This window comes from Musa acuminata, chromosome BXJ1-8, assembly GCF_036884655.1.
Source record: "Musa acuminata AAA Group cultivar baxijiao chromosome BXJ1-8, Cavendish_Baxijiao_AAA, whole genome shotgun sequence".
Classification (NCBI taxonomy): Eukaryota; Viridiplantae; Streptophyta; class Magnoliopsida; order Zingiberales; family Musaceae; genus Musa; species Musa acuminata.
This window is the reverse complement of record NC_088334.1, coordinates 11401979-11414637: the sequence shown is the minus strand read 5'-3', so window position 1 is coordinate 11414637 and position 12659 is coordinate 11401979. Positions and strand designations below refer to the sequence as shown.

The following is a 12659-nucleotide window of genomic DNA, read 5'->3' as shown; positions in this document are numbered from 1 at the left end:
AAGAGCAATTGATGCACCGGAACAAGAAGCACTGTAAATTATGTTTTAATTATCGTAGTTAGAGCGTAAATTAAGTTAGGATTGGAAGGTAATCCCACTAACTTAATTATGGGCCAACTGGGCCCTTAACAGGGCTGAATTGGGCCGAATTGAGCACCCAATTCAGCCCCTGAAAACATGGCCGGCGGTGGCATCGCCAGGGCCAATGGTGGCACCACCTGGAAGGCAGTGCCCCTAGTTTTCTGGGCGGTGGTACCGCCGGCAGTAGTGCTGCCAACGGTGGTACCGCCCCTGTTCGACGATGGTACCGCCGAGTGTCATATTAGTGGCGGTAGTACGGCCCAGTAACGACGATGGTACCGCCAGTACCCCGGATTCCGGGGATGTGATACTTTTTGCTCCAATTTTGAAGCCATTGGGGTCTATAAAATACCCACCCTTTTCTGCATGAAAGGGCACGAAAGTATTGGTATATTCTTGAGTCTTTGAAGTGTTAAAAAGTTGTAAAAGTTCTAGAGTTCTCCTCCTCCCTTTCTAAGTGTTGAGAGCATTCAAGAGAGGTGTGAGACTTGTAAGGGTTCTCTCCTAAACCCGTGAAAAGGAGAAAGCGCTGTAAAAGCGGTGGTTGGTCTTCACCTATTGAAGGAAGGCCTTTAGTGGACGTCGGAGACCTCGTCGGAGGAGGAATCCGAAAGTTGATGTAGGTCACGTTGACCGAACCACTCTAAATCCTGGTTTGCTTTTCATTTGAGCAATTTACATTACTGTAAATCTCCTTAATCCTCTCTTGCACTTTTTACGAAAGCTTTCAAGTTCATAATCTCTCCAAAACGGATTGAATCGAAACCACTTTCGTCGGAATAAGTTTTAATCGAAACGAACACTTTTCTGAAATCGCAAAAGTTTTCCGCTGCACTAATTCACCCCCCTCTTAGTGACACTCTTGATCCTAACAATCTTGTCATCCTCCTCGAATTATTGCTGGTCCTCCACAACCTATTCAAAATTGAATTTCATTGGATTTGATGGATCACTTGCCCTATCAAGAAGTGGATTAACCTTGTCCATGGCTGTGCATAACTAGTCCATCAGAGTATCTGAATCATTATAAACAAATTGGAAAAATGGATCTTCCTCAATCTTCTTAAATTCTTTATCCTTGGATTAAAACAAATGTTATAGTACATATGCACTAGCTCTATAAACATTGTGAATTTTTTAGTGTATCAAGAAGGTTGACTAGTTTTGCTTGCAACTGATATATGATATGGTTTTCAATAAAATGAGCACTGTAGTTTTCTTAAAATATGATAAGAATTTACCATAATATAGCCACCACCAAACTGCAAATTATGATTACAAGATGCATTTTACATTGTACAATGTTATTAACATAAAGAAATTAAGTTTGATATTTTATGTTGCCTGCATTCATACTTAACCAATCCACCAAGTTCCATAAAATGGACAATGCTAAAAGATTTCACTTGCTTGCCTAAAAGTCAGCAGACTTATAACCTAAGACCGAAGTTTGTTGTACCGCTCGAGTCAGTATGGTACGGACCAGTTCAATTAGCAACCAAGACAGATTGTGAGTCTCTGTTGGCACACCCTAGTGTACCATGTCAGTACACCAGTACAGACTAGTGCATACTAACACAACAAATCTCCAAGATGGGTCCAGTACCCGAAATAGTGAACCCTGTCTAAGACATTCACCGGACTTGTATTTACCAAAGAATTAGAACGAAAAATGATGGATAAATCTTTTAAACACTCCCTAGCCAAAATTAGAGCAAAACATTTATTATAAAGTTTAACAGTTTTGGAAAAACATGACCATCAGGAAAGAGGCTAGAAAATATACTTATTTCATTATGTTAGCAATTCGGAAAGCATATAGTGTTAAAAATTTGCATAATTGTCTACAATTCTACAAGCCCCTGTAGTTATCTACATTAGATGATAACGTACCAACAAGTTGCAACTTTACTGCTCAAGTCCAAACACATTTGAATGAATGGGGGGTATATATGCACATACATATTTCTGTGACTCTATACATATTTCACAGTCAAATACAATATGTGCACATGCATATCATATTATGTATGTGTGTTTGAGAGTTGGATCACGGAGAAAGCATATAGATAATTCTAAAGGACAACCTGATTAGAAACAAAAACAAGTGGTGGAATAGAAACAAAATCAACAAACAAGACATAAGATTTACTTGACCAAACCAGGAAGAGAAAGTATTATAAGAATACAACATGCACACTCTCGTCTTACCTTGTCCTAACTTCAGTATGGCAGCACTAATAAAGATGCTCAGCACCTTTTTAAATACTGCAGGATCGAAGATGTCACTTGGTGAGCCACCATTCCAGGCAAGAATTATCATGACCTTACCCCAAAGGGAAAATAAATGAATTCATGACCAGAAATAGCAATAAATAAATTAGAGAACTAGACAGAAACTACAAATGGTATATGGCTAAGATGTAACCTGTAAGGATAAGATAAAGAAGCTCCACATCCTATCGAAACTACGAAAAATATGCCAAAATGAACGGATCTCGACAAAATTAACTTTCCCAATCCATTGTTGTCCTTTAGCAAGCTTGGATTCCTGATATAAAATGGCATGGAGCATTAATAACTATATCATTAGTAGAAACAAAATGAGGAAGCATAGTCACCTATCCAACACAAGCTACATAACTTCAAGTTACAATTAATTATGTAGAAGTCAAGTATCACCATACCAAATATTCCATAGTAGAAACAGAAGAAACCACCAGAAGAAAACATTAGCAACATGAAAAAATGTTCAACAAAAACAACAATTGTCATTTCCGTGGTTTAATTCTAAGCTTAATTTCGAAAATACACTGAAATATACACTGCATGTGAAAAATACAATGCAAATTATGTCATGAATAATGGCCATTCAAACCAAGGTCTGACGTACCGAAGCGTACCGCCTGTACCGGGCAGTACATACCGGTCCGACAGGTTACCGGTACGCGGACCGCCCGGTACTGCTACAGTACTACAGTATTATATTGTAGCACTGCTACAGTATAATAAAAAATAAAAAATTACTCGACCGCTCGGTACACCCTGATGTACCACTCGGTACACCGGTACCATACCGTACCAAGCCCGGGTCGAAACGCCAGTATGGTACGGTACAACGAACCTTGATTCAAACTACCATAATAAATGTTAGAAGACATAGATAAAACATAAGAACCTTCTGTATGGGCTTTAACCTTTTGAAAGCAGCAATGCCCTGGTTCCTGGGAGTCAAAAAAACAGTTGCAGTCCCTAGTTGATTATCTGTTCTCCTTATATTTCTTGTTATCTTTGCTTTTCTCTGCACTTGCTTCATCAGCAGAATGAAATAGATTCAGAGCTTAATGAAATGAGTTTGCAGCTCAATGAACTATGTTCATAGCTTTGCTGCTTTTGCCTTAGAAGAAGCTTGCTCACCACAGTACACCATGGACAACTCTGTTGAACTTGCCAGCATAGTGTGCAATGATAAGGACAAGGACACTTCAAAAGGCCTACTCTTCCTTGTGTAAACTTTTGTTCAAATGGACCCATACCAGTCTGGGTCACTGGTACAGGTACAGGCATGCCTTCTATGTTTTCCAACTATCTCTTTGTGTACATGGATAAATTCACAAAAGGCAGTATTTTTGTTGTTCCGACATATGTTTTCTTTGTTTTCCAACTATCACTTCTTACACCACTGTGCATAATCAACTCACTTTGTCTAATTGAGGCATATATATATATATATATATATATATATATATATATATATATATATATATATATATATATATATATATATATATATATATATATATATATATATATGTATGTATGTATGTATGTATGTATGTATGTATGTATTATGTATGTATGTATGTATATATATGTGTATATACATGTATATATGTATATGTATATATGTATATGTTTATGTGAATATATATATATATATGTATATATGTATGTATATATATGTATATATGTATATATGTATACATGTATATACATATATATGTATATATGTAAATATATATATATATATATGTATATGTATATATGTATATATATACACACTTTTTAAATCTTATAACAAAGCCTATACTTGATTATTCATGACTATTTGGACATATTTCCTAGCTACCAGATGTTCCAACTCATACTATATAATTAGCCTTACAATATCACTATAAAATTCCCTCTAATAATTTAATGGGACAAACCAAGAATTGAAATTCCGTACTGTACCAGAGACTCGCTCGATACGGTATGATACGATACTGTATACCGAGCGGTACAATTCGATATACCGCTCGATATATATAAAAGTAAAAAATAAAAAATCAACGGCCTCTTCGCCCTTTTTGCCTCAATATATATAATTAACCTTCTTCTCCCCACGCGAACAAAAAGCCGAGGCGACATCGTAGAAAAACGAGGCGACATCGCCTTGTTTATATATCAGTGATTTAAAAAGTGCTAGGCCCCAAAACGCGTTAAGGTCCAAAAACGCCTGAGGCGCTAGGCACTCGCCTAAGCGCTCGGCCGAGCGAAGCGAGGCGCTAAAATATAAAAATATATAATATAATTATTTAAAATTAATAATTTTAAATAAACCAAACAATATTAACAGTATACAATATACTGTTGTATACTGTTAACAGTATACAGAAGGAGAAGAAGAAAGAGTGTAAGGGGGTGCTGACCGCTGACTGAGAAAAGAGGAAGCGGCAACGGCAGCGGGAGTCGGAGCGGGAGTGTAAGGAGGCAGCGGCAGCGGGAGCGAGAGTGTAAGGAGGCAGCAGTAGCGGGAGCGGGAATGTACAGAGGCAGCGGGAGCAGGAGCAGGAGTGTAAGGAGGCAGCGGCAGCGGGAGCGGGAGTGTAAGGAGGCAGCGGGAGCGGGAGTGTAAGGAGGAAGCGGGAGCGGCGACAGCGGCAGCAGCAGCGGCAGCGACGAGCAGCGGGAGCGGCGACGGCGGCAGCGGTTGCGAGCAGCGGGCACGGGAGCGACGGCGGCAACGAGGGCGCTGGCAGCAGGCACGGGAGCGACAGCGCCTCGCCCGAGCGCCTAGGCGAGCGCCCGAGCGCCTTTTTAAATCACTGTTTTATATATATATATATATATGTATATATATATGTATGTATATATATATGTATGTATATTTATATATATGTATGTATATTTATATATATGTATCTATATGTATGTATATATATATGTATGTATATATATATGTATATGTATATATATGTATATGTTTATATATGTATATGTATATATATGTATATATATATATATATGTATATATATATATATATATATATATATATATTTATTTATTTATTTATTTATTTATAAATATATATAAGTAAAAATAAATTCTGCGACGTCGCCTTTATATGTACATATATGTATATATATTTATAAGTAAAAAAAAATTATCTGTCCGTGATGTCACCTCTTTTCTGCCCGTGACATCGCCTCTCTTCTCCCTGCACCGAGAGAAGTTGCTGACAGACGAGGAGGGAGAGCGGTGCCGATCTCCAGATTTTCCTCTTCTTCTCCCTTTTCTTTCTTCCCACGCTTAATACCACCCTTCTCCCTTTCTTTCTTCTCCCTCAATCACCATCCAGGGAGGAAACAGCCTCAATCGATGCTATCACCCGGTTGCGGGAGATCCGTGTACCGGTCTATTGGCGGACCGGTACGTACCACCCAGTACGTACCACTCGGTACGGGCAGTATTATTCGAAATTAAAGACCTTGGGGCAAACAATTATCATACACGATTCCCAATGCTCTTTAAACAAAATCTTGATCAGCATTCCCTTATTGCTGAATAATAAATCCAAAGTATAACAAGTGATTTACATCTATACTCTTCTCTCCATATACTCAACTTTTGAGCATTTCACTCCAAAAAAGTTAATTTTAGACATAAATCTACCCGAACTCTCTTTAACTGAAACAATACCATCAAAATATAATGTTATACTATGGAAGTTTATGTTGAATGTAGCAAGTATATTTATTCATTAAAGAAGCAAAAACATGCCAATTCAAAGTGGATGCCTTCTGTATGCCTATATTTATAGAGAACTTGCAAGACACTTCTGGAGTCCTAAAATAACTGGCAACAAAATCATACATATCTTCTATCACACTAATAATGACTACTAAATAGTAAATACCCCTTTATCTTTCACCAAACATTATAAATCTCTATGAAATCTAACATTAACGATTTTTCTAAATCCAAAAACCCAAGCGCAAGTCTTTATTCTTCCTCTTCTCCAATAACAATCTTAATAAATAAGTAGCTTTTATTATTGATCTTCCAGACATCAAATCAAACTGAGTTTAGAAATACTAGTTCCAAATTTCAGTATTTGTTCAGTCACTCTCTATCCAGGATTCAAAATGTGGCTCATCTATAATTTGAGCAACATCATCTCTCTTATTCTTATAAATCGACACCAAAATTCTTCTCAATTCATCGGCTGCTTTTTTTTCCTCAAAATTTATTAAACAAACTAGTTAACCAAATTGTCATTTAGATCTCCTGAACAACTCTGAACCAGAATATCACTAGGTCCTATGCAAAAAAATAAGTCACATAAACAAAATGCATATCAGCTAGATCAGGTCAGCAAAATCCAAATCTCTTATAAATAATCATGAAAATAAAGAAATGAATATAATAGTAAAAATATTAAAATTTTAATCAAAATTTACATGATATACAACATTTATTTTTTATCAAAATAACAGCTACCATCAATTTCATTTAGTATTATTTTAAATCATCTATTTTATTATTAATGATTACAAGTAAACCTATTAGGTTATAAAATCAACATTTAGTCATTTAACAGTATAAGTAAACAATTTTATATTTTTAAAATTAAATAATAATCTCATTTAATTAACATTGGCATTTTTGCATTATTTATTTTAAACATCTCTATTTTGTTTTGTGACATCCCATTGCAAACAAAATAAAAAGATAATAATCTGCTATATTATAAGCATATGATGCGATCATATACTAAATGTGATATATGAAAATTCTAGCTTACTTCGTTTCTCTCATCACGTGAATTCTGTGGACTGCAAAAGAAATCAGCATCAGCCCGCATTGGCCAACCCAAGTGGAAACAATCAACAGACCTGAGGAAATAAAGTATAGATTAATGACATATGCCCAATATGTATTTTGGCAACTGATCATTATATGCTGTGCTTACCAAAAATATTCATTTAAATCATCATAGTTTCTCCATTGTGAATGTTTTGATCTTTCACTCTTGCTCTTTTTAGCTTCCTATACCAATGCAAGTGCACTAGAATCAAGATGCAGCATAATAACAACAATTAAGAAATTAGAAACAAGTAACCTGAGCACCTTTGCTATTATCTCATATATTGGAGTCACAATTTTTTTCAGAAAAGCTTCTTCATCACCCCCATAAGCAGGTCTTATGTTCTCACCAGTCATTGGACTCACATTCCCAGCTAGCATGCCATATAATTCAAATGCCATCTAGAAAATAAAGAAACAATAAGAATGATCATAAAGAATAATTTATCACTTATTAAAGAGCTGATCCTTCAAAAAACTTATAGCTAGAGACCAACCAACCATAAAGTTTTCAGAAATATAACAGGAGGTGCTAAAGCTACAAGAATATGTATAGACAATTAGAAAAATAAAGAATTAAAAAACAAGACCCATCTCATATAGCTTTCAGTCAGCAAATTCATTCATTGCAGTACATTCCAATACCAATCAAATTTATTGGCTTTGATGTTTTAAATGGTTAGAAACGCAAAAATGTTATGTCTGTGAACTCTCCTTCTTACTCACAAGTATCCTAGATGGCATATTAATGGTACTTGTAATGTGCAAACCTTCTTTAGATGACTCACCTGTATTTCTCTGAATATATTTTAAATCCATGAAGAACAAAACCACTTTCTTTCTAGTCTCTTTCAAGAAAAGGATATTCTACATACTGATATTTGTTAATTAACATTTTGAAAAGTGTAATGAAATTGCTTTTAACACCAAATGCATTGGATTTAGGTGAGAGAAGGTAGAGGGAGACAATATACAAGATACAAAGAGAAAGAGGGATGAAGTGAGAAATCAAAACCCAAGGGTAAACTGCATTATGCCACTGGATTAGCTTTATGAACACATGGGGAAGCTAAGTTTGGGACTATGTAAATTATCTTATTAAAACTATGCAATTGTTCATAAATGTCACCTAGAAGTCTAGAACCCATATGGCACTAAATAAAAGTTGTCCATAATGGCCATTGAGAATGAGCAATCATATTATTAAACTGTACTTGTATAAGGTTCTGTTAAAGCCACTATGAATTGTTTGTAATGGCATAAAATCATCATAATATCATGTAAAGGATATTATAATTAACATTTTGAAAAGTGTAATGAAATTGCTTTTAACACCAAATGCACTGGATTTAGGTGAGAGAAGGTAAAGGGAGACAATAAACAAGATACAAAGAGAAAGAGGGATGAAGTGAGAAATCAAAACCCAAGGGTAAACTGCATTATGCCACTGGATTAGCTTTATGAACACATGGGGAAGCTAAGCTTGGGACTAAGTAAATTATCCTATTAAAACTAATCAATTGTTCGTAAAAGTCACCTAAAAGTCTAGAACCCATATGGCACTAAATAAAAGTTGTCCATAATGGCCATTAAGAATGAGCAATCATATTATTAAACTGTACTTGTATAAGGTTCAGTTAAAGCCACTATCAATTGTTTGTAATGGCATAAAATCATCATAATATCATGTAAAGGATAGTATTACTAAACCACTGACTAGTGTTTTTTCTGTAATACTCTTTATGTTATAAGGTTCTTTTGTACCAATATATGTAGTTCTTGGGTAAATGGGCGGATACTATCATTTTGTTTTTAATCTCTGTCCTCTATGAACTTTCACAGTGTCAGACCTTAATCTAACCCATATAGAGAAGATTAGCATAAAAAATTTTGTACTGAGGGGTAGAAAGCTCTACATCCACCTATCAGGGCTCCTGATGCTTCAGATATTTATTCAACAATGCGGTATTGCCTTCTCCACCATGACATTTTCCCTGATACATCATCTCCTCTACCATGTCAGCTCCACCACATTCATTATCACCAACACCAGAACATTTTTCTCCTGCACCTAAACAGTATCCTTTTCTCCTCTTTTCGCCACAACCAGAGACCAAAACTTCACCCAAGTTGGGCGAAACCCAGACTTACTACTCGATTTTAAAGGTTAAAACTGAGGATATCAAGAGGTAAGCTTACTGCCCAATACACCTATCAATTTTTTCTTTTATACAGACAATTGTCTTTTTGTTTTGTTCCTCCCACGTTCCTCACTCTCTTACGATCTTTATCGCTGTGCCTTGTCACCACTGCTTGCTGCCTTGCCACTGCCACTTATTGCCTCATTGCAGCCTTTTCTTCACTACCACTGTTTCTTCATCTGTCTTTGATACTCCACCTCCTCCTGTCTTCGTCTCCTCCTCTTCCATCTCGCTTCTCTTCGTCAAACTCTGCCTTCGCTTCCTCCTACCACTCTGCTCCTCTCCTCCTCTTTCTCCTCCTATGCCCCTCCTTTCTCCCCTCTTTCTCTTAGTCTGTGCCAAAGAGTTCACTGCCATAACATTTATTGGTATGCTGCTATGTATTGGTCTAACTAGGGACCAGTACTGGTCCAATATCGATATCTGATACTTTGATCTGAACAATAATACATTTCTTTGCCTTTGAAAATATTATGGCAACAGAAATAATAGTATACGACCAATGAAAATGGATCATATATTGCAAAAAGGAATATCTTATGAGGGATTTAATAAAACAAGTCGCAGTAAGAACCAAGGGCAATCCCATAGCAAACTTACCTATCTCAGGAACATTAATAGAATGAAGGACAGGGAAAAGGTATTATTACAAACAGAAACATGAAACTAGCAAAAATTTGTAGCCTGATAACTCACATGATGATAGATATAGCAGAGACACTCGGGCATGAATCGCAAGTTTGCAGCTTCACCCCAGATAAGAAGGTAGAGGCCCATATATAGCAGCTTTCGTTGTTGCACTTCTTGTTGGATATTTGGTAGCCTGAACTTCAGGATGAGAGTAATTGCATAGTAGTAGTAAACATAAGCAAACTTCTTAACATTTTGCAGAACTATAGATGACAAGAAAAGAAAAGGAACAATCTACACAATATATTTTGGTAGAGAATTTCCAAACTCACCAAAGGCTGCTATTGCGGTCCAGGTATTTGCACCACTTCTTGTAATTCTTAAACAACCTTTTCATAACATGATCTAATGCATGGTCATCCAACTGAAAATGAAACACTTTTGTTATTGACCAGAGAAATATTAAAAGAAAGACCAACTTCACATCATTCTATAATTTGCACAAGACAAAGTGAACCTTTGGTTGTTGGTCAGAATTCGGGTTTTGGCGTATGTGGACATTCGCCAGTAACAAAACAAGATGCTCCCTTTGATTAGATACATTATCCTTCTGCATATATGACAACATAACTGACTGCAATGTTCAAACTAAACAATACCTGATAGCAGACAATCAGCATGAAAATAAATGAGAAGAAACAATGGCTTCTCTACCTGAAAACCAAACATTAACTGTAGCCAGTCGAGAAGATCTTCATCTACTTTCTTAGTGTGGCCCTTTGGCCATGGTAAGCCCCTGGTATTCCGAAGAGCTCTGACAGCAGCTTGAATCTGCAGAACAAATCTAAAGCAAAATTAGAGGATCCTTGGATTATTTCTTCAGATCAAAAGCAGATCCAACCAATTATAGGAGCAGAACCTCGGGATACAGCATAATTGCCTGACTTGCACTATCAGGATCAAGAGGGAGAATATTGTAAGGTCCAAGTGCCTGTTTCTTTTCCTCGACTTTATGGGCAGCTTCCAATATCTAAAAATAATCCAATCATTTGGTTTATTTAAAAAAGATTTAGCTATTGAAAATTTGGATTGTGGACTACAAAGCAGCGTGTGTAAAAAAAACAGAAAAGAAATAGCAATCACCTCATGATCAACTTCAACAGATTGAGTAAGATTGACAGCTTTTAAGACCTCAAATAATATAGCAGCAGTTCGGTATGCTTTGAAAAGTTTAGCACTGATAAATCACAATAATCAGGAACTTTTGACAAGAAAAACAGGCTAAACATCAGTCACACTTGCAATCTAGTCACCTCTCATTGAATGTTTAAAACTCACCGGTCAGCTTTATCAGCAGCATTTTGAAGCTCTTGAATATATCTTTTATAGTATTGTTGATAAAAGGTCTGCATTTGGCGTGCATCACTTTTTTGTAACCTTCCCTCTAAAGTGGGATCATTCTCCTACAAAAATTATTTGATAACAATAAACAGTAGACATAGATCCTAGATACCTCTTTTATCAAGCAACATCTTTTATCATCAAAAATGAAGAGAAAGAGAAGCAAAGTATGTTCAGTGGTGAAGCATAGAGTCATAGACATTTATCAAGCAACATCTTTTATCATCAAAAATGCAGAGAAAGAGTGATTGCTCAGTTGTGAAGCAAACTATGTTCAGCGAAGTTAGTTAATGTCAAAAAAATTATTGGCAAAGCAATTTTGCGTTCATCCATACAAACACTTTGCAATAAGCAGCACTCTGAAAAATACATTTACTACAGGATAATACACCATACGAATCCTAAGAGTAAGTAAATATGTAGTGGCCCCATATGCTTTATACCCTTGATGTCTGAAATATGTAAATATTTGGCAATTGTTTGAACCTACCAGTTGTCTACCATGTGTAGGACAAGAACCAATGTAAGTTTTCTAGGGCAGAATCAGAACTTCAACTGGTAAGAGAGAAGTAATAGAACCACTGAGATTTAGATTTAGATCTGAAATGCACTAGTGAGGTGAAGTGAGCCAGTCCAGATTAGAGGAGCTAGGATAAGCAAAAGAAAACTAAAGAGGAATGGCTAAAACTCAAAAGCAATAACAAGGAGCAGCATGGTACTTGGGCTACCTAGATCAGTGATTTAAAAAGCGCTAGGCGCCAAAAGGCGCCAAGGTCCAAAAACGCCCGAGGCGCTAGGTGCTCGTCCGAGCGAAGCGAGGCGCTAAAATATAAAAATATATAATATAATTAATAAATATAATTATTTAAAATTTTAAATAAAAATATGCTATTAAATTAAAAAAATCTAAGATACAAAATCACAAAATTAATAACATTAAAATCAAAATAATATATTATTAATCTATTAATGAAAATTAATCATTTCAAAATTCAAATAAACTTAATATTAAGATTTAAGAGTATACTGAGCAGTCTGAGCTTGACGGAGAAAGGAAGCAGCGTCGGCAGCGGCGAGCGACGAGGGGAAAAGGAAAGGGAGCGGGAGGCGCGAGTAGCGGGAGGGCTCGCGGGAGTCGCGATGTTAGGACTCTAGCTTGGAGAGTCCTAATTGAGAGGGACATTCATGTAAAACTGTTAGGACTCTAGCTAGGAGAG

At 36.2% G+C, this 12659-nt stretch overlaps 1 protein-coding gene across 5 annotated transcripts in view; it reads right to left on the bottom strand.

Moving 5' to 3' along the window:
* The window catches only part of LOC135583435 (callose synthase 3-like), a 72352-nt gene that overhangs the window by 48785 nt on the left and 10908 nt on the right, over nucleotides 1–12659 (bottom strand). For 3 of the 5 annotated variants that reach the window (XM_065079044.1, XM_065079045.1, XM_065079046.1), the window contains 12 exons: nucleotides 11380–11504; nucleotides 11185–11278; nucleotides 10961–11071; nucleotides 10756–10872; nucleotides 10559–10675; nucleotides 10374–10465; nucleotides 10108–10234; nucleotides 7475–7612; nucleotides 7317–7393; nucleotides 7149–7239; nucleotides 2510–2632; nucleotides 2293–2407 (listed from right to left, as the gene is read on the bottom strand). In XM_065079044.1, the coding sequence (XP_064935116.1) occupies nucleotides 2293–2407; nucleotides 2510–2632; nucleotides 7149–7239; nucleotides 7317–7393; nucleotides 7475–7612; nucleotides 10108–10234; nucleotides 10374–10465; nucleotides 10559–10675; nucleotides 10756–10872; nucleotides 10961–11071; nucleotides 11185–11278; nucleotides 11380–11504 (1327 nt within the window). Of the gene's footprint in view, nucleotides 1–2292; nucleotides 2408–2509; nucleotides 2633–7148; nucleotides 7240–7316; nucleotides 7394–7474; nucleotides 7613–10107; nucleotides 10240–10373; nucleotides 10466–10558; nucleotides 10676–10755; nucleotides 10873–10960; nucleotides 11072–11184; nucleotides 11279–11379; nucleotides 11505–12659 lie in introns of those variants that run through there. The other 2 variants (XM_009414795.3, XM_018830270.2) reach the window with 2 other exon arrangements.